This window comes from Bos taurus, chromosome 17, assembly GCF_002263795.3.
Source record: "Bos taurus isolate L1 Dominette 01449 registration number 42190680 breed Hereford chromosome 17, ARS-UCD2.0, whole genome shotgun sequence".
Lineage (NCBI taxonomy): Eukaryota > Metazoa > Chordata > Mammalia > Artiodactyla > Bovidae > Bos > Bos taurus.
In genome coordinates, this window is record NC_037344.1 from 4072446 (window position 1) to 4094686 (window position 22241).

The 22241-nt window shown below is 44.4% G+C and overlaps 1 protein-coding gene across 3 annotated transcripts in view; it reads right to left on the reverse strand.

Moving 5' to 3' along the window:
- The window catches only part of TMEM131L (transmembrane 131 like), a 175298-nt gene that overhangs the window by 76633 nt on the left and 76424 nt on the right, over positions 1-22241 (reverse strand). For all 3 annotated transcript variants that reach the window (NM_001076803.1, XM_059875903.1, XM_024977061.2), the window contains 4 exon segments: positions 1320-1430; positions 2278-2394; positions 3395-3518; positions 8331-8399. In NM_001076803.1, the coding sequence (NP_001070271.2) occupies positions 1320-1430; positions 2278-2394; positions 3395-3518; positions 8331-8399 (421 nt within the window).

Here is a 22241-nt window from a genome sequence, read left to right on the forward strand (position 1 = left end):
CTCGCAGTCAGCAGAGAAACCTGGCCCATCTCACTCCCCCATCTCCCGCCACCAAAGGACAGCCCCAAGATAAGGCTGAAAGTGCTCACAGGAAAAGCCCTTGCTGTCAGCACATGCAAACTGAACTTTCTCTAGGCCTCCCAAGCCCTTAACAGAATGCAGGTCAGATTAGCGCAGTCTCTGGCCTAAAACCTTTCAGTACAGTCCACTGGTTTGGGGACTTACAGCAAATCCAAATTTGCAAATTAAATCTTCCTTACAATTCTGAGGAAGGGCTATTTCATTTTCTAAAAAATGAAAATAGTAGTAATATTTTAAATCCCTAAGAATAACATATTTCGTGGCAAACTGCCCAGACATTACAAGTAAATTAATTTTTTTTGTCTCCCCACTGGAATGAGAGCTCCATTGAGACAGAAGTGCCAGACCATTACCTGGCCGAGAGCAGAGGCTCAGTGAGGCAGATGGTGAAGGAAAGCCTGGATACAGAGACCTACAGAAGTCCAAGCAGTGGGCTTTATTTACTCATTAGAAGAAAGAGCAGAGTAGTAGTAAGTAGTAGTAGCAGTAAGGAAGTAGTAGTAAGTAGTATATAAGGAGTAACATATATTCATAATATGTTGAGTCAAGAGCTTTTGGAATGTCAACAGTTGTCCACACAAAGAAATATAAATAATCAAAGGGAAAAATGGACAACCCTATAAGCTATTCATGAAATGTATATTAAAAGAATTTTAAGGTACCATTACATATACCTACTAAGACATGGGAAACCCTTCTTTCTGGTGAGCCACACCCAGGCAGGACTGGAGGCAGGTGGGGAGGGAAGATATTTGCAGGAATGTCATTAGTGGGGACCAGGGAGGGTCTGGCTTCCTGAAGAGCACTCTGGCAAGATTAACAAGCTGTACAGAACAGTGCACAGTCTTTAACTACAGAATCCTTTTTAAAAAATACACCCCAACAAAACAGGTAGTCCAAAAGAAAACCAAAGAAAGCTGTAAAATATGTACACCTGCTAATGACCACAATGAAAACCGGGACCCACTGCAGATGACCAACAGGGCTGAGCAACTACGAAATATCAGCACCATGAAGTACACAGCCATTACAAAGGAGTACACGGACTCCTCTGACACTTTACACACGCATGTTATTTCCCTATGTACCAGGATTTTCCCCAAGAGCAGAACACGTTAAAAATCCCAATTCTGACTATGTAAAAAGGGCTGTTTGTCCTCTTCATCAGACACCAAAATGTAGAGGCTCCAAAGTTGGGTGTTTACCAGCATTCAAAATAAAGGTACTACTAAAATCACCTGTGTTTGAGAAAGCTGAACAGTCTGGACCTGTGGAAGCAGAAAGTAAGCATTCGGAAGCTGCTCTGCAGACCCTTTTGCAGACATTACGCGAGTACCAAATCCAGATACCTGCAGAAAAAGAAAAAAACAAAAAAACTGAGTTTCAAAACACATTTGACACAACACTGAAATACTTTTCCAAAGGAAATTTGTGTTCCTCAACTTGGCCTTCAAGACTATCCAATTATTATACTTATCTTTGTCTACTTAAAAAATTGCAACAAAAGTTGCTGTATTTAAGCTGAGTGTTTCTCACTGTAGCAAATCTTTACAGAAATAGACAGCTCTTCTGAATGGGACAAAAGTTTAATGGAATTTAGTTAGACTTAGCCACAAAAATGCTAGGTCTTGGCACTTAAATGAAAGATGTCACAGATACCACTTAAGATAAAGATTTCTGACTGTTTTTGTGAATAAAGAGACTCCTGTCCTTCGCTCCCCGCCCCTGCCACCCCGCCTACCCGGGCTTTGCTAGAACAAGGAGCCCCTGAGGACTGGCCTCCGAGCCCACAACCCTCTCCCAACAAGCAGAAACAGTCCTGAGCCCAGCAGAGGAGGGGGCAAAATTTCCAGAGGCACTCACAGCCCCCAGCCCTGGACTGCTTGAGGTGGAGGGCGTGAGCTTTGAAACCCCACTATATTTCACACTAGAAAACTGTGCAGTGCATTTCTCTGTTTTGTTCCATCACCTCTCAAGATCCAAGGTGCGTTCCAGCCCTGCACTCTGCAGGATGGACAGCGGCCCATGACAGTGGAAGGAGGCAGGCTGCTGAGCTGAACACCAACTAAGCAGCCTTACATTTGAATGACACAAACCAGGGGGCGACATTTCCAAAAGGCTTTTTTTCCTTTAATATCCAAACACCCTCATTAAATCAGCAGCCAAATTATATGACCAAAAGAAAAAGCTACTTACATGATAAGAGAGGACTCCGTGTGAGGAGGTATTAATAAATAAGGAACTTTCAATGCTTCCTTCTTCAGTGGGTAAGAAAATAATTCTGAAGGAAGTTTTCCCCATTGCTGGAATTACCTGAAAGAAAGGCACTTCATTAACCACTTGGAATGGCCCTTCTTTGATAAATTATCTTTCACAGATTTCTTTTTTTTACAATTTCAGATATTGGCATGTTCTTGCACCCTCGATTTATACATATCATGGATCCCTGAGAACATCCATACAGATCAACACCCAAAAATCTAACAGAAAATATCAGAAACACCGTGGACTTAGGGCAAGACCACTCTCAACCAGCTGGAGTCACGTGTCCCACATCTTTTCTCTTCCCTCCTCTTCCTCATCCTCGTGTTCAAGGGCCAGTATCTACACGGTTCTTTTTCTACTTAAGTAAACAGAACCACCAGTATACAAATATGCTGCTGCTTAATAAAAGCCAGGACGGCACTCATCTGGACGGAGTGCGATGAACAAGATACCAGGCTCCCCCTTACACCACTTCCTGAGTCCCAGTATTGTTTTTAAGAAGCGGGTATCACAGAGACATAGTAAGGAAAATAAATAAACTCTACTAGGAACCTGGATTTTCATTAAAAATTAAAGGAAAACTGAATTACTAAAATTAAAAAACTATTGGAAGACAAGGGTTTGGAGCTCTGTGTTGATGCGAATGAGCTTCACAAGGAACCACTCACTCTCTCTTAGACCTATACTAAGAAAACAGTCTAGTAGGCTGGCCGGGTAAAAAGATCACCACTATAAACTTGACTAGTTACTACATGCTTCAGCATTTGTAGCCATCATGAGATAAGCAATATTAAGTTTCTTTAACTACGAAAAAGTCATATTGAATATACATGCTTTTCTTTCCACATGAATATCAACAACCACAAAATTATGAATCTGAACAACTGAAAAAATAAATGCTAAAGCAAACACACAGAAGGAAAGAGCTTGGGTAGCAGAAAACGGAGAGACAGGCAGCAGAAAGTAAAAAAAAAACTGCAGGCCAAAGAAAGCAAGAACAGCTGGCAGCCCGCCACAGCTTAGCTTCCAAGAGCTGGTCTACACTCACCCTGCAGTGAACAGGAGGCACATGGAAATGTCTCGCGGCTGTAAACACGGAATTCACTACAACCTCACTCTCCCTGCTTGGGTTATAAGCATAGAGAATCTTTGCTGCAGGCTGTCCCAGGAACCTAGGAGGGGAAAGAGAAGAAAATGCCAGGGATTGTATGGTTATAAACAAAATATCTATCCATTCACCCACCCATCAATACATATATACATACGTATACACACTCTTAACACAGAAAGCTGTTGATCTTCATTACACAGTTAAAAACAATCCTATTGCTAATAGAATGATCCTATCGCTAATTCTATCCACAAAGAGTCCAAAAAACTTTTTTAATTCTTTCTTTTGTAAGACCTTTATGCCAACCCACAGCAGCACCCCACTGATTTTTGTTTTAGAAGAATTCAACCCTCTAGGCCATTAAACAGGCTTCCCAGGTGGCGCTAGTGGTAAAAAACCTGCCTTCTAATGCAGGAGACTTAAGAGACTGGGGTTCGATCCCTGGGTCAGGAAGTTCCCCTGGAGGAGAGCAGAGCAACCCACTCCAGTATGCTTGCTTGGAAAATCCCACAGACAGAGAAGCCTGGCCGGCTACAGTCCAAAGTCGCAAAGAGTCAGACACAACTGAAGCGACTTAGCACGCACAGGCTGTTAAATGCTTGCAAAAACCACCTAGAGGGATCTAGGTACGTGTCTGACATGGTCTCTGATTTGAATGAAAATATATTTAGAAAAGAAACTGTACTCACAGAAAAATCCAATCTTCTTAGGGTTCATTCACTGAGTAATAAATTTAAATAGACTTTTGTGGGGAATGGATTTTAACTAGCAAAGAGACTTTATTAAGTCTTATAAAAGGAAACTTAATCATTAAACACCATTCTTCTGAGAAAAATGAAAACTCTGCAGCACTTTCTAGCTTTGGCTCTTATCCATTTAAATCATGAGTCTTTCAAAAACCTCTAATGAAAGCTTTGGCTCCTCCATCCAAAATATGCACACAAAAGTTTTATATATACTTTCAAAACTTTCCATGACCCTCACAGTAAGAGTTTCTGTTCTTCAGCAAATACCCTAATCAGGAGACCCTGATGCCAAATCTTTTCAGCAAAGATCTCTGTCTACAAGGCGGGCTCTCACAAAGAACTGCAAGAGGAAAGGGACTGGTTTCTGGCCCACCTACCTGGAGCTACCTGCAACGTTTCCTGGAATAATCTACTCTGATACCTACCACCCAATACCAAATTCACTCTAGTTAAGTATTCTGATAAACAGATAGCCAGAAAAAACTTCACTGAAGTCATCTCTCTAGTTTTAACACCCTCCGTGGCAGAGACCCAAATAGACAGTTCTCATCAGTACGACCCAGAAATACAACCATATTTCTAAATTCAGCAAAAAATCATCTACACTATATTTGTGTTTCTCTGATTGCGTTCCAATTTCTGACATTAAAAATGTATGCTTTAGGAAAAATTAAATGCATACTCTTTCTCTTACAAACAATGGGGTTTTCAAAATACTGTATTTGCCATCAATTCCTTGAAGTTTTTCTTTCAACTTTTCCTCCTACTTTTCATCACAAGTCTTAACTGAAGGCTTAATATGTCCAATATGTATTTTAAAAGTCCTTAACAACCAGTAACAAATAAAATACATATCAGTGTGATTAAAACTTTGATTTTTTTAGAGTGTTCTTAAATAATACAACTAAAAAATGTCTATACTATCATATATAGCAGGTCACCTCAGAAAGCCCTAGCTCAGGAGTACTGGGATCATTTCTGCCTTTCTCCTCAAATAAATCAAGTAAAAACTTCCATGATTTTGGGTTTTTCAGTGAATAATATGAATCAATCAGCAAAGTTACTAATACTTATCTCATTCACATTGTTGCAATACAAGATTTTTCGTTTCAAAAGACACAAATGTCTCCCAGAGCAACACAAAACTGCCATGTTGCAGAGTCCAGTAGCTATGTCCCCCAGAAACCTCAGCAGACCTAACAGAAAATGCTGGCCAAAACCTAGTTACCACTGTGCTATTTTTATCCTATTTTTTTTTAACTCTATTTTTAAAAGTGTCATGAGGATAAGAATTTCCTTCACAAGTGACAACTGGAAGATACTCTATTAATTTAATACTACAAAAGAATGATTAGAATTTCTTATGAATGATTAGCACTTTTAATCTCAGGACCAGAAGAATATTAACCCTTAAAATAAACCCTAAGAAGCAGGCAGAGGGTAACAGAATAACATGATCCTGATTCTGTATCCTAGAGAGAAACTAGAGCTGTGAGAAGGGATGAGGTTTGCTCAAGGTCAATGTCAAATAAACAATAGCAAAACTTGACCTAGGGCAGACAAGAAATGAGGAGAACGTGCTGGTTAAAGTGTGTCTAATGCCTTATAATTGGAGAAGACAATGGCACCCCACTCCAGTACTCTTGCCTGGAAAATCCCATGGACGGAGGAGCCTGTTAGGCTGCGGTCCATGGGGTTGCTAAGAGTCGGACCCGACTGAGCGACTTCACTTTGATTTTTCACTTTCATGCATTGGAGGAGGAAATGGCAACCCACTCCAGTGTTCTTGCCTGGAGAATCCCATGGACAGAGGAACTTGGTGGGCAGCCATCTATGGGGTCGCACAGAGTCGGACACGACTGAAGCAACTTAGCAGCAGCAGCAGCAATGCCTATAAACTGGGCCATTTGTTAGAAGTAAGATAAAACCTGACTAATTTTGGGGGCTGTATTTTGTTATCACTGAATGACTGTTTTAAACTTTAGCAAAAAATAATGTTCCCATAACCATATCCTAGATCTCAGTTATGAGAAAAATAGCAGAGAACATACTGGCTTAGAAATCAAGGTTTATTGCCACTTCTAGGGAAATAACCAACAACCTTGGGGAAAAATGCATTATTTCTCAGCCCAAATATATGAGCATCTATAGTACATGCTCAAATATAGAGATATTTGGAAATAATTCTCTTTCAGATAACACCTATCTCCACTATCCTCCGTTCAGTTCAGTTCAGTCGCTCAGTCGTGTCCGACTCTTTGGGACCCCATGAATCGCAGCACGCCAGGCCTCCCTGTCCATCACCAAGTTCACTCAGACTCACGTCCATTGAGTCAGTGATGCCATCCAGCCATCTCATCCTCTGTCGTCCCCTTCTCCTCCTGCCCCCAATCCCTCCCAGCATCAGAGTCTTTTCCAATGAGTCAACTCTTCACATGAGGTGGCCAAAGTACTGGAGTTTCAGCTTTAGCATCATTCCTTCCAAAGAAATCCCAGGGCTGATCTCCTTCAGAATGGACTGGTTGGATCTCCTTGCAGTCCAAGGGACTCTCAAGAGTCTTCAACACCACAGTTCACAAGCATCAATTCTTCTCCACAACCTACCAGGATTGATATAAGACTCAACTCACAAGAGATAAGATTGCCTTTTAGAACTGTAAACTACTACATAAACAAAACTGAATCATCCAAAGGTGATCCAAGTCTAAAACTTATTAATGTTTTCACGTCAAAAACTTTAAACATTTCTTTTCAACATGACTTACAGCTATCAGAACCAGAAACTGATGCGCAGCGCTAAGTAACACATGCAGACAATGCATACACCCATCCATGGGCACCGACTGCAGGATTTTTATACTGACAGAGTAAATATACTACAGACAGCCAGTGTCCCATGAACTGGAATTGCTATCACAGTCTAACTGTATTTACTGCTATCCCTCTTACAATATCTACCAATCTATAGTATGCAAGTAGGTCCTGCATTAAGAGTTCTCTTAACCATACTTTTGACAGAAGTACAATAATCTCTTGGAAATTGACACTGATGAGGTTTTATTATAAAAACCTCATTCTTTACTTGAGTAAAAATATAAAAATTCAAAAACAAAAAAGCAGACACCTAGAATCTTATAAATACAGCAAATTCCCTTTGCACTTTTATCGCGTCTTCCTCTTATACACTCTCCTTAAAAAGTTCAACAATGTACTTCTAAATTTAAAATTCATTAGTCTTCACTGCAGCTCTGATCTTCTGACGATCAGAAGGAAACCAGACAAAATGAAGGAGGACACGCCAGGCGAGCGCCACTAACTCACCCCAGATGCTCTCCAGCACCACGGTTATTTCACTCACATAACTTTTTTTGCAACTCAAAAAAGTTCTTCATAAAACTGATGTTGCAGGATGCTAAAACAAGCAGAGTTTTTAATCCTGAAACACTCTTTTACTTCCACCTTGAAACTCTATTAACATGAAACTGAATCTGTTCAGTACAGCAAAATTCTACATCCAGTGAGTGGAACACTTCACATCTTAAACTTCACTACAACCAGCATGAGTCCTGAAGTTCCCGCCTGAGAACAACTTCATCCTTCTCTTCCTTAATTTCTGAGTTCCCAAATCAGTCCCTCACCTGACACTCAGATCACCCCCTTGATCTCATGGCTCCCAACAAGATACTGTAAGGAATTACAGCTTCCACTCCGCCTTCCCCACCTGTTCCCAAAACCCCAATCACAATAACTAACGCAGTACAGTTTTGAATCCCAAAGCACAAGGAGTAGTAAAAACAAGTGCGTAAGTGAACCTAATTTTAAAAATTCAGAAACCATTGATATGTAGAGTTTTCCATTAAAAAATAGCCTGCTTTATTTCAGAAAAACAAGGATATAATACCACAGACTTAAATTATAACACATATTTATTAAAAACTAAAGAAAGGACTAAAACAATGCTCATACTCTCCTTTTCACAAAAAAGTTCCTTTCAACAAGTTCTAGAAACAGTATCTCTTGATATTATCTATTTAAAATATATTTAGTATCATACATATATAAAAAATATCCTAAAGCAAATAGTTTAAGTAATAAATTGCTAAAAATTATAAGGAGAAAATACTTACTGAACTCCAAAATCTAGAACTGATGGCTGAAAATGTAAGCCTTTTCCACTAAATAGCTTGTCTGAGAAGCTAAAAAGAAAAGAAAACACAGATTAACTTTCGTTTGTTATATGCTTTTGTTGAATGCCAAGTTAAGAGGCTATATACTTACGCTGATAGCTCTCACGAGATATAATTTTACTCCCTAAAACATGAGTTTGAGCTAGATCTTAAATGGTAAAATGTTAACAGTTAAATTATTTAAAGTCTAATATAATTCTACAGCTTCAAAAATTTAAGTCACCAACGTGTGTCTGACTCTCTTGCTACCCCATGGACTGTAGCCCACTAGGCTCCTCTGTCCATGGAATTTTCCAGCAAGAATACTGGAATGGGTTGCCATTTCCTTCTCCAGGGGATCTTCCCAATCAACCAGAGTCTCCTGCTGCATTTGCAGGCGGATGCTACTGATACTACTGAGCCACCAGGGAAGCCCAAGATACTCTTAGATTATGGTTAATACACAGCTTTTATAAGCATTCAGATAAAAAATGGAGATAGATTTAATTCTGATTAGGCTTCATTTCTGGATGAATTCAGGAAACATCTATTTTCACAAGCCCCAAATCAAGAAAAAAACACAGGGATGCGAGTTGAGGGTAGGGGGCTGGAGAGGGAAGGAGCTCTGCCCTCTACTTTCATTAGACAAGTTATAACAGGAAAAGGACTGGGAGCAAGGGTTGCCCCTTCAGACTGAAACCATCATCAAGTCTGTATCTTTAAGATTAACAAATCAAATAAAATATCACACAACAGGTCATATTTTCAGCAGTTGTCAATCATTATTATGATTTCATTTTCCTTCAGAATCAAAAACCAGAAATTAATATACCCCAAAAGACACATTAAAAATAAGCCATAATGATATATATAAATACATAAAATATAAAAACTACATACAAATATATAGCATATATAATATAAAATATGTGTATCAAGAAACTATTAACTGTCATGTAACTTTTTAAGTAATTTTTTAATCCATTTTAAATCTAGCGGTGTGTACATGTTAATCCCAAACTCCCAATCTATCCCTGCCCACAACCTTCCCCTCTGGTATCCATAACTGTGCTCTGTGAGTCTGCTTCTGTTTCATAAATATTAATAAGTCCATTTGTATCATTTTTTTAAGATTCCCCATATATCATATATTTGTGTTTCTCTGACTTACTTCAGAGTCATACAAGATCTTAAAATCCATGTATTCCAAAAATACTTAGAGGAAGCTCCTAAATGTAGCATACATAGCTGTTTTCAAACAGACAAGTTTTCCCAAATAACAATCTTTCCATTTCCTCCTCCCACAAGTAGCCCTGCGCCGAGCACAATCCAGAGGCTGGAGGAGTGGACATTTGAGCTCCACACCTGCCGGCCCACAGAACTGCCATGACCCGCAGCAGGCCGGCTCCCGACTGTCTTGAAGGTGCAACAGTGCAGAGACCAGAGACCCCGTCTAAACCCTCACCTCACATGAAGGATCCCGACTGCAGCCTCTCCTCCCTCCCCTTTTCTGACTGCATGTAAGCTTCCCTTCCTCCCTCCTCTCGCCTTAGAATCCCATCTCTGTTCTCTTATCTGTATCTCCTTTATTCTACATCCAGCATCATCTTTATTAATAATAAAGGTGACACTTCAGTCTCCCATCTGCCAACTTCTTTCCTTGTGTCCATGTCAGGCAGGTAAGAGGTATGCTATTTACTGGGCGTTCTCAAACCCTAAAAGGCCAGGACTAACTCCATGATGTGCTTGCAAAAACAGGCCACAAACACACCCAGCTGCCTCCAGAAATGTTTTGAAAAGCCACAGGAGGCCAATGGTCATAAAGAGTTGCCAACATCAGAGGCACCACAGTCACCCCTTCTACAGACCGAGCTGGCCAGGGCTCAGCATTCCAGAAAGAAAGGAAAACAGGCAACTTCACATGCCAAAAATTACCTTAGAAAAGTCAGGCTAATGTACTAGTAAAAAGTAGAAGAGTCAATGACAGTCTACCTCATGCCTTGCATACTGAAGGCGAATTTATCGTCAAGACTTCACACACAACTTCTGAATGAAGACAAGCTTTGGAGGATTTAAGTAATTCACCCAAGATCACATAGCTACTAAGAGGAAGAGCCAAAACTCCAATGCAGATCTGTCTGGGTCAGAAACATGAACCCTGTACGGAGTTCAAGCCTATCCAAGTTCTTGTGACCTACCCAAGGAGCCAAGGTAGTCTCGCCTGCCAGGAGAGGCAGAGGCTCTGGAGCCGTCACTGTTTAGTACTGAACGAACTGGTCACTTAGTACCGCAATATGAAAACGACGACAGGATCTGCTTACAGTTTTCAGGAGGTTAAAATGAAAGGATGATGCCTTTGCGTCATGCCTGGCACAGAACGCAATACCTATGAGATCGTGTTACCAAGAGGATGACTCTCGTCTAACAGAAAAAGCAATGGCAACAGATGCAGAGGCCAGCTGAGCTTCGGGCAGAGCTGACCCTGGGATTTAGAAGTCCCAAATGGAGCAGCAGTGATTACCTGTGAATAGAACAAGCGAAACAGAAACCTGGGCTGTCTTACACCACAACAGAGTTCACTAAAGCGCACAATCAGGAAGTTCTTCATACCCAGTGTTTAAGAGTCAACCTAAAGCAAAAGGGTGGAAACAGCCATCATTTCTCTAGCTTCAAAGAAGTCAGAGATCTTAGAATGGAGAAATAAAACCATGTCAGTATTTCTTCTAAAAATCACAGAACAGATACATCTTTCTCCTTCGGTCAGTTTTAGCTCAACTGACTTTTACAATCTGGAAACTGGATTAAGTTACACAAACAGAGTGTGTAGCAGGAGAGCCGACTGTGCACCTACAGCAGGGACAGGCACGGGGCCAAAACAGGACAGTGACAGCAACCCGAGGCAAGGCTCGGGGTGTAGGGACCCCCTTGTCCACCCCCACTTTTTCTGCAGACGTCCACCTCCTGCAAAGAGCCATGCCTTCCTCAGCTGCAGGACATGTGGACAAGGAATTCCACACATGCTTTTATGAAAGAGTGTCTTTACCTAAGAGTATCTGACTTTATCTTCTCTTTTTTTTTTTAAAAAACTTTGGCCATCATTTATCTCTGTATATGAAATAAAGAAACACAGTTCAAAAAAGTGGCTAGTATGAGAGGAAAAAATTCCCCTGGAAATGAGAAGTGAAATGAGAAGGTCCCAGCCAAGAGCTCCTACGTGAAACAAGGCTTGGTCTCCTCGGTCTCCTCCTCAAGGGGGATGGGATGGATGTGCCAAGATCCTTAGAAAAGGGCTCAGGTGTAAATTACATCTAGGAAAATTATATCCATCTGCCAATATCAGGCACACCCTTTAAAAAATTCAGCCCAGTAACAGGTATAAAAATGAATTAACTCTAAGCAACTGTTCTGGCCATTCACAGGTGTTATCTAACCAAGGCTCCCATCTTGGGAATAAGCGTCAGGGCTCAGGGGCTGGTTCCAGTCTAGCAGCCCCCTGAGTTCAGAGCACCGGGCTGCAAGGGGTGGGGGGCGCAGCCAGCTCAGAGGAGCCTCCCCTCCAGATCATGATGCAGAAGGCCAGGCTCACGTGCCAACAGGCAAAACTCACAGATCAAGACAGTGCAAAGAGAGGGAAGGACAAACTTCCTGCAAGAGTCACAAAGGGCTTCAGGGCTGGGGCTCCACAGACAGCTACCCTGGAGGTGCCCCCAGCCAGGCCAACAGCTTCAAGAAGCACAGGTCACTCTGAAGAACGCCATCTGAGCATCTGGTGGTGCCAAGCAAGCGGCAGAGTGCGGAGTGCAGAGACAGGAGGCCGCATGAGCAGGGAGGAAGGGGCGGGCGGATGGGGGCAGCCCTGAGACGGCTCCTGGACCCCGAGAGTGGGCGCAGCACGTGAGGTCTGCAGGGCCTGCACTGGACCTTCTCCTCCAGGTCTCACTGGTCTCTGGGAAAACCGCAGCAGTCCACAAGCCTGTGGGGGCTGCATTCTCCCCAACCAGGGAGGAAGGAACCTCACCTTCCAGCAGAGATCTTAGAAACAGCAGTGACTACCGAAGGGACGGTGGGGCTGCCTGGTGGTCCACATTCCTAAATGGACCGGTTTTCATCTGCCTCTCGAAGTCCCGCCTACAGCCAGCTGCCTTTTATAGCCAAACTGTTTCAATGGAGGGGCGGAGAGAAAGAGCACATTTTTTTTTTAAGGTCAACCACGACAATGGCTTTGACGTGCTGCGATTCATGGGGTCGCAAAGAGTCGGACAGGACTGAGCGACTGAACTGAACTGACGACAACGGCTTTAGGCACTGGATAAGGATGAAAAGGCTGCAGCGGTCTAGATGCTGAGGTGTTGAGGAAAAACAGGTTATGCTAATGAGCTCCTTAATGAGCCACTTACTGGGCTGTTTTTTTATTAAGAATCTGAGCACCTATTCAGATCCCAGAGCTGGGAAACCTCTCGGAAGGTAGGGATTCCTGCACTATTAATCCCCCTGGGCCCTGAGCAGGAAATAGGGATTTCTGAGAGTCAGCTGCCATTCCCAGGGGTCCCAGAGGAATTCAGTTCTGGCCCTCTATGCAGTGGCCTGGCACCCACCCTGTAGGGATATAGGAAGCTCCAGCCTCCTGCAGCCCCCAGTCAGATGGGCAGCTTCAGGGCAAGACCTGCAGCTCCCACCAGCAGCACTGCCCGCCGTGAGGACTCCTGGGACCCACCCGTACCTGTCTGAGGGCCTTCCGTGGAAACACAAATGCCCAGGCTGCATGACTGATGAAATGAGTTCTGTAACTACATGAGTTATAACATTATAATCATGGTGCTACCAGTCACTTTCTGCTTTAAATTAAAAAAATACTTCTCCCCAGAAGTTTACTGAAAGGAAAAAATATGAAATACACAGGCGTGTCTACTTAAGTTAGAAATGTCATTCTTCCTGGTAAATTAACTTGCAAGCAACCACTTAAAAATGGAGGCAGAAATCCACATTCTTCCCCATTAAGTTCCCACGGAGAAAAAGTCATTTGGTAGGACACAATTTTCCTAGCTTCTTCTTTTTTAAAATATTATTTATTTATTTGGCCACGCCAGGTCTGAGTTGCGGTATGTGGGATCTAGTTCCCTGACCAGGGATCGAACCGGGCCCCTGCAGTGGGAGCACAAAGTCTTAGCCATTGCAGCACCAAGCAAGTCACCTAGTTTCTTCCACTAAAAGAAGGCCTGGGCTTCAAGGTCAAAGCCAAGGGAAGTTCCTGGAGCAACGTCAATAGTGGTGTATGGGAGGCACCCTCAGTGACAAGGCTTCCCTGGTGGCTCAGACAGTTAAGAATCTGCCTGCAATGAGGGGGAACCTAGATTCAATCCCTGGGTCAGGAAGATCCCCTGGAGAAAGGAATGGCAACCCACTCAAGGATTCCTGTCTGGAAATTCCAAGGACACAGCAGACTGGTGGGCTACATACAGTCCACGGGGTTGCAAAGAGTCGAACATGACTGAGCAAATAACACTTGCCCTGACAAGAGATCTGGGGTTTTAAGCCACCTGGCTGGTTGGTGGTCAAGCACTCCAAGGACAGGACCAAAGTCTTCCACGTCATTCTGTACCGTGAGTTGCTGATGACCTTTTCCAGCCACAGAGGAGGTGCTCCTCTCTCAAGGACGACCCCCCACCTCCCAGCCCCATCCTGCCCTGCCCGCCCCAGGGCTCTCACCATCTCCTTACCCGCACCTCCTCCTCCACTTACACACATGAAACTCATGCCCCCTCACTTGAGCAGACGCCCTGATGCTCTACACCTGCTCCAATCCCCCTTCTGCCCTTTGCAGTCAAACTGCCGGTGAACATACCACTGGGAGCACGCACATTTATTGAACACTTAGAGCATACAGGATGCTGTGCCAAGCATCTGATTATCCCATGGATACTGGTGCACCGATGGAGACTATTACTACACATTTTCATGCATACAGACACAGATGTGCTGAGTGTTTAAACAACCTGCCAAGGCCCACTTGGTGGCTGAAGGGGCCTGTGAGCACATGCCCAGAGCCCATCCCCATCTGCCCCCCACCCCACTTCTCTCCCACAGCCCGCCCCTCCCCTCACTGAGGCTGCTGTGCCGAGGTCGCCAAGGGTAACAACCTGGGACCTGAGTGCTGAGCTGGCTTACCCGCTCCGCCAGCTCCTCCTTCCTGAGCTGCCCTTCTGTGGTTCCTAGAAGTCTTGCCCAGCCTTCCTCCCTCCCCTATGGCTGCTCCCGCTCAGCTCCCCTCCAGGCCCTCTTCCCCTGCTCACCTCTCCCAGGCCACCCTTTCCTCAGTCCTCACCCCCAGGCTCACCCATCACCAACAGTGTGATGCTTCCCATAGAGACATCTGGGTTCTTCTGACTGTTCAGCATCATCAGAGCTTCCTTACCCCATTCCCAGATATCACCCCTTCTGGGCTTTGGCAAAAGGGCCAGTTACGGGTGACCCTGGCACAACACTGGGGCTCCGGGGCTCCGCCCACACACAGTCACAAGTCTGTGTGTAACTTTACAGCTGGTCCTGGGGATCTGCTCCATATTCTTGGTTCTGCACCAGAGTCAACCAAGCGTGGCTCATGGAGTCCATATTTATAGAAAGCAAGCACGTTTAAGTGGACTTGAAGGAAATGGCAACCCACTCCAGTGTTTTTGCCTGGAGAATCCCAGGGACGGGGGAGCCTGGTGGGCTTCCTTCTATGGGGTCACACAGAGTCGGACACGACTGAATCGACTTAGCAGCAGTAGCAGCAGCAGCGCAGCTCAAACTCGAGTTGTTCAAGGGCCAGCCGTCCTAGTTTCAGTGGCCCCGCTTGCAGCCAGGGGGCCAGCATACAACCCAGACTTGGGCAGATACACCTGCAGGGCAGTGGCGGTGGGAGGCGGGCGGTCTCAAGGGAACAAGCACCATGGCCACGCGGTGGGCCGGGGGTCTCGGGGGAACGAGCACCATGGCCGGCGGTAGGCCGGGGAGTGCCGGGCAGTCTCCCTCCAGAACACACTCTGGCTGTGGTTCGAGCTACTAAGTCCCCTTTCTGCTTGTTTGTTTTCTGAGCCAGGTTCTTAAGACTTCCTCGAGATTCTGTCAGCTGCCCAACATCTCTTCAATAAATTCCTTTTCTGCTTAAATCAGCCAGAGTCGGTTTCTGTGGTCTGACTGATTCATTTCCCAAGCCTGTGCATCTGTGGCCTGGACTCCTCTGCTGAGCTTCTGACTCTTGTTTCATTCTGAGGCAATGCTATCCTGCAGATGCCCCCACCCCCGGCACCCCCCAACTGTGACTCAGGATGGAGCTCAGCATCTGCCTTGGTCTCCCCAGCGGTTCACAGCATGGTCTGCCCCTCCCGGTGAGCGACAGCCAACCTGCCCAGCCCGGAGCCCCCCAGCAACCGCGACATCTCCCGGCTTTCTAACTCCACACATAGCCAACACTGACAGGTACCCTGGGACCCACACGCCGACACCATGCAAAGCGGTCCCCTCCTTCTAGTCTCACTAGCAGGACCTTACATTCAAAAGTCGTTTCATTTGCACATTAAAGAATTTTAAAATCCATAACTGGATTTACACATTTAATCATATCACAGTCCACATGCTATAAAGAACTTTAGTCAAGTGTTTAAACAGCCTTGCAAAAACCTATAAAAGAAAAGGCTGGTAATTAAGCTCATGTTTCCTATCCCTGGTCCAACTTTCTCTTTACAGCAAAGCATGGTTTCTCATCTATGAGTTGAAGATTTCACATCTTTTCCCAGGCTACTATATGTTAAAATACTTAAACATGATTTTTAAACCTGCAAAATACAAAATACATTTTGCACTCTCTTTCAGCTCTAAGACAAGTTAGCATGAAAAAGTAATTCAGTCCTAGACGTCTCCAGCAATAAGAGTCTTGACCAAATGCTACATGTGAGCCAAAGCAGAAATTCACACAGACAATAAGTGAACTGGAGACTGGGAGTGAGGTCTTATTCTCGACCACAGGTGGACCAAGCACGTTTATGCAATACAGTAGCTATTCTCAGAAAAACAACTGTGACTTCTCTAAGTGCCCAGATGAATTTAGATATCAGTAATCTGAACATGAAAAAGCTGTTTTTTTTTTTAATTGAACTACTCTTGACTTACAATATTGTTAGCTTTAGATGTAGAGCAAGGTTATTCTCATATACACACACACACACACACACACACATATACACACACACACATTCTTTTTCAGATTCTTTTCCATTATAGATTACTACAAGATACTGAGTATAGTTTCCTGTGCTATTCTGTAAATTTTTGTTGTTCATCTCTTTTATATACAGCAGTGTGTATCTGTTAATCTCATACTCCTGATTTATCCCCTGCCCTTTCCCCTTTGGTAACCCTAACAGAAACAGACACATAGACAAACAGAACAAGCTGTTTTCTAAAGCTTTTCTGTGAACTAAAATGGACGGGAATGGGCAAATTTAATTCAGGTGACCATCGTATCTGCTACTGTGGGCAGGAATCCCTTGGAAGGAATGAAGCAGCCTTCACAGTCAACTCAAGAGTCAGAATGCAGTGCTTGAGTAGGATCTCAAAAACGACAGGATGATCTCAGTTCATTCCCAAGGCAAACCATTCAACATCATAGTAACCCAGGTCTATGCCCCAACCTGCAAGACCTTCTAGAACTAACACACACACAAAGTCCTTTTCATCACAGGGAATTGGAATGCAAAAGCAGGAAATCAAAGGATAGCCAGAATAACAGCCAAGCTCGGCCTTCGAGTACAGAATGAAGCAGAGCAAAGGGTACACAGATTTGTCAAGAGAACACGCTGGTCGTAGCACACACCCTCTTCCAACAACACAAGAGACAGCACATGGACACTGCCAGACAGTCAGTACTGAAATCAGACTGATTATATTCTTTGCAGCCAAAGATGGAGAAGCTCTACATAGTCAGTAAAACAGGACCTGGAGCTGACTGGGGCTCAGACCATGAACTCCTTATTGCAAAAAGTCAGGCTTAAAGTGAAGAAAGGGAAAACCACTAGACCATTCAGGTATGACCTAAATCAACTGCCTTATAATTATACAGTGGAAGTGACAGATAGATCCAAGGGGTTAGATCTGGCGGACAGAGTGCCTGAAGTGCCATGGATGGAGGTTACTAACACTGTACAGGGGGCAGCGATCAAGACCATCCTCAAGAAAAAGGTAAAGCAGTTGTCTGAGGAGACTTGACAAATAGCTGAAGAAAGAAGAGATGTGAAATCAAGAGAGAAAGGGAAAGATATACCCAACTGAATGCAGAGTTACAGAGAATAGCAAGGAGAGATTAGAAGGCCTTCTTAACTGAACAACGCAAAGAAATAGAGGAAAATTGAATGGGAAAGACTAGAGATCTCTTCAAGAAAACTAGATATCAAGGGGACATTTCATGCAAGGATGGGCACGATAAAGGACAGAAAGGCCAGGACCTAACAGAAGCAGAGGAGATTAAGAAGAGATGGCAAGAACACATAGAAGAACTCTACAAAAAAGGTCTTAATAAACTGGATGACCATCATGGTGTGCTCACTCACCTACACCAGACATCCTGGAATATGAGGGCAAGTGGGTCTTAGGAAGCATTACTACTAACAAAGCTAATGGAGGTGACAGAATTCCAGCTGAGCTATTTCAAATCCTAAAAGATGATGCTGTTGAAGTGCTGCACTTAATGTGTCAGCAAATTTGGAAAACTCAGCAGTGGCCAGAAGACTGGAAAATGTCAGTCCTCATCCCAATCCCAAAGAAGGGCAACGCCAAAGAATGTTCAAACTACCATACAATTGCGCTCATTTCACATGCGAGCAAGGTTTTGCTCAAAATCCTTCAAGCTAGACTTTGGCAGTACATTGAACTGAGAACTTCCAGATGTACAAGTTGGGTTTCAAAGAGGCAGAGGAATCAGAGCTTAAATTTCCAACATTCACTGGATCATGGCGCAAGCAAGGGAATTAAAAAAAAAAAACTACTTTATTTCACTGACCACATTAAAGTCTTTGTGTGGACCACAACAAACTAGAAAGTTCTTTAAAAAGACAGGAATATCAGACCACCTTACCTGTCTCCTAAGAAGTCTGTATGCGGGTCAAGAAATAACAGAACAGACCATGGAACAATGGGTTCAAAATTGGGAAAGCAGTACAACAAGGCTGTCTATTGTCACCCTGCTTATTTCACTTCTATGCAGAGTACATCATAAGAAACGCTGAGCTGGAGGAAGCACAAGCGGGAATCAAGTCTGCTGGGAGAAATATCAACAGCCTCAAATATGCAGATGATGCCACCCTTATGGCAGAAAGTGAAGAACTAAAGAGCCTCTTGATGAAATTGAAAGAGGAGAGTGAAAAAGTTGGCTTAAAGCTCAACATTCAAAAAACAAAGATCACGGCATCCGGTCCCATCACTTTATGGTCAATAGAAGTGGAAGAAGTGGAAGCAGTGACAGATTTTCTTTTCTTGGGCTCCAAAATCACTGCAGACGGTTACTGCATGAAATTAAAAGACACTTGCTCGTTGGAAGGAAAGCTATGACAAACCTAGATAGTGTATGTATTAAAAAACAGAGACGTCACTGTGGTGACAAAGGTCTACATAGTCCATGCTATGGTTTTTCCAGTAGTCATGTGCAGATGTGAGACCATAAAGAAGGCTGAGCACCAAAGAACTGATGCATTCTAACTGTGGTGCTGGAGAAGACTCTTGAGAGTTCCCTGGACAGCCAGGAGATCAGAACAGTCAATCCTAAAGGAAATCAACGCTGAATATTCATTGGACGGACTGATCCTGAGGCTGAAGCTCCAATACTTTGGCCACCTGATGCAAAGAGCTGATTCACTGGAAAAGACCCTGATGCTGGCTAGTAAAGAATAAAGGGAAAAGGAGAAGAGAGAGGCAGATAATGAGATGGTTAGACACCATCACCGACACAATGGACATTAATTTGAACAAACTCCGCAAGACAGTGGAGGACAGAGGAGCCTGGTGTGCTGCAGTCCACGGGGTCACAAAGAGTCAGACATGACTGAGCGACTGAACAACAATAAGGAGCTTGGTATATAAACATCATTATTTTAAACAGAATAATTTTCTTTCCTAACACATGGTGAAACATGGATGTTCAATATACACGTATCTTACATATTTATTCACAGATGACTTCCAAAATACAATCGCCTTGATATTTAAGCAGAATTAAATGTTACCTTAGTTGACGTGGAAATGCTTTTGGATGGAGAGCAGTGTGAATATTCTGGATTGGTCACAGCAAATTTGATTAATTAGATTGGTTCTATAAATTTAAAGCTTGAAAAAGCTATTACTTTCACATATGATGCTTTCAGGCAAACAGGATGTAGCACCTTCAGCTTGTATTCCAGAGGAACTCCCTTAGTTTTTCTGGTGATGGAACCACCATCACCAGAAAAAAAGCAGCGGGGTCAAATCCCACCCCACCAATTCCTTCACTTGAGCTGCACTAGCTGTTACACCTCAGCCAAGGCAGTTTGACCCAAGAAGTCAAACAAGAATAAAAAGCCTCCTAACTCCCATGGCTTACAGTCTCACATCTCACACAGGTGGAACACAGTCCATACGCGGGAAAGACGCTGCAAAGCAGGTTCAGAAAAGCTTTCTGGAAGAGGCGACGTTTCAGTGGGGCTGAGAAGGCTGGATATGCTGCGTTCAGTTGAACAGGGAGGAAGGAGTTTTTGACTAAGGGAAAAGCAAAGATGAAGGCATGCAGACTTCAGGGAGGCTGGTAACACAAAAACAGATGTACCTAAGGAGATCTTTCAGAGTTTCTTTGTACAATGAAAGAATCCTATGTAACTTCATGATCGAAAATTTTAATTCAAACACAATAAACTGATTTTTTTTTTTTAAATCCCCATGGGAGCAAGTATACCAAAACAATCTTCAGGCAACTACAAGGATATGAGCAATATGTGGGGGAAATCTACGAGAAACGCTTCCCCTTTCTGACTGTCCTGTGCAGGGCCCGCCCCCCGGCCACAGCATGAGCACACGGGGAGAGCAAGGACGCAAGTGCCGGGCGTTCCAGCCCCTCCGACCAGCTGGACAACGTGCACTAGCCAACAATCTCAGGGCTCTCCCTTGCAAAGAAAAGAACAAAACAAAATCCAACCTCGGAATGCAAACCTTTTTTGAAAACAGGAATAGAGAAGAAACTCTTTTAATTGGTCTGTCACAGAGTGTCCCTGTAACACACTGGCACAGACCCCATGCTTGCCTGCAGAGCGTAACTCCCCACCACCAAGCTCCTGGCTTACTGCCGTTTAGACACTAAGCCGTGTCTGACTCTTGATGACCACACGGACTGCAGCCCGCCAGGCTCGTCTGTCCGTGGGATTTCCCAGGATCCCACTGGAGTGGGTTGCCATTTCCTTCTTCACAGTTCATGGCTTATATGATATAATCCCACTACCAGAATGGCTTCAACGCTGAGCTTTCTCATGCGAAGCCCAAGGCTTACTGACACCGGAGAAACCGTCTGAATGTGCCCAGAAAAAGGACTCCTGAACACAAGCCACAGGGGCTAGGGTTTTCTCTAGGGGGTGGAGCAGTGGTCATTTTGGGATGTGCTACATCAAAAGCATTTGCTCTTGGGAAATAATGGTCGCGGTTTCACAGCTTCTTCCCCAGATCTGTCAGGCTCTCCTGCAGCTGGGTATGGCCATAGAACCAGGCTCCAGCAAATGGGGAGCAAGTTTCTGACACGAACCCTCTGGCCCTCCCTCCACCCTTTCTTCCACCGGCTGCCATGCACAGACGCCACCACCTCACATCCTGAGTACCAGGCTGGTACATCCTGGGGAGGGGGGACCTGGAGGGGCAGGGCTCCTTGAAGACTGTCTGGAACCAGATGTGGCACAAAGCACGAGAGAGGAAAAACTATCTTGTTTTAAATTGCTGGTGTTTTGTAACTGAGTTACCTTAAAGCTTAAGTCTAATTGAAACAGCTCTCACCAGAACGGCCAGTGGTCACTGCTCAACAGAACTCACACTGTCCAACAGCCCTACCCTCCAAGCTGCTGCTTGCCCTGGGGAGGCAGGTTCCTGCAGTGCTAGCCTTTCATGTGGCCCAGAACCAGAGCTTCCTGACAGATGAGAAGGCGAAATGGCTACAGCAGTAAAAGGAACCCAAATCTGACAGCAAGACAAAGACAATTCTCAGACAGTCCCTGCTGCCCCACGCGGAGAAAAGCCACCGATGATGCTGGGGGCCCGTGGTGGCTTTGGCCACACGCTGGTGCCAACTGACAAACGCCTGCACAAGAGCTGCCCCGAGGACAAGGGGCCCGGAAACTTCCTTCTAGTTCTGCCTCGTAACTGCACGTGCAGGGGCAGGTCCGTCCCGTGCGGGGACTGCAGGACCACTGTCGGACACTGCAGGGAACCCAGAGCTCAGTCCAACACCAAATACACCGCAGGGAGGGCAAGGAGCAAAATTACCCTCCTCTTGAAAGACTGCTTGGAAGTTCCTCAGTTATGGACACATGGCTCCTTCCCAGGACTGACTGAAGGAACCTTACAACAGGAAACAGCCATCTCCTGCCCTGTCCAGAGCCCTTCAACAAGGTGCCCGAGTGCAGAGCTCTTGCAGAACCAGAAGAGGGATATTTTCTCTCCGTCATGCTTTGCGCTGCCTCTAGTTTCAGAGCGTGTCCTGCTTCCTAGTCGGTCCAAAAAGGTTACAACAGTGGAAGAAAGAAATCTGCAAAATTCTCAGGGCCTAGAGTCACTGGGACCCCAGCTGAGATCAACCCTCAAAAGGTGGAAGCGACTAGCTAGACGAGCACACGA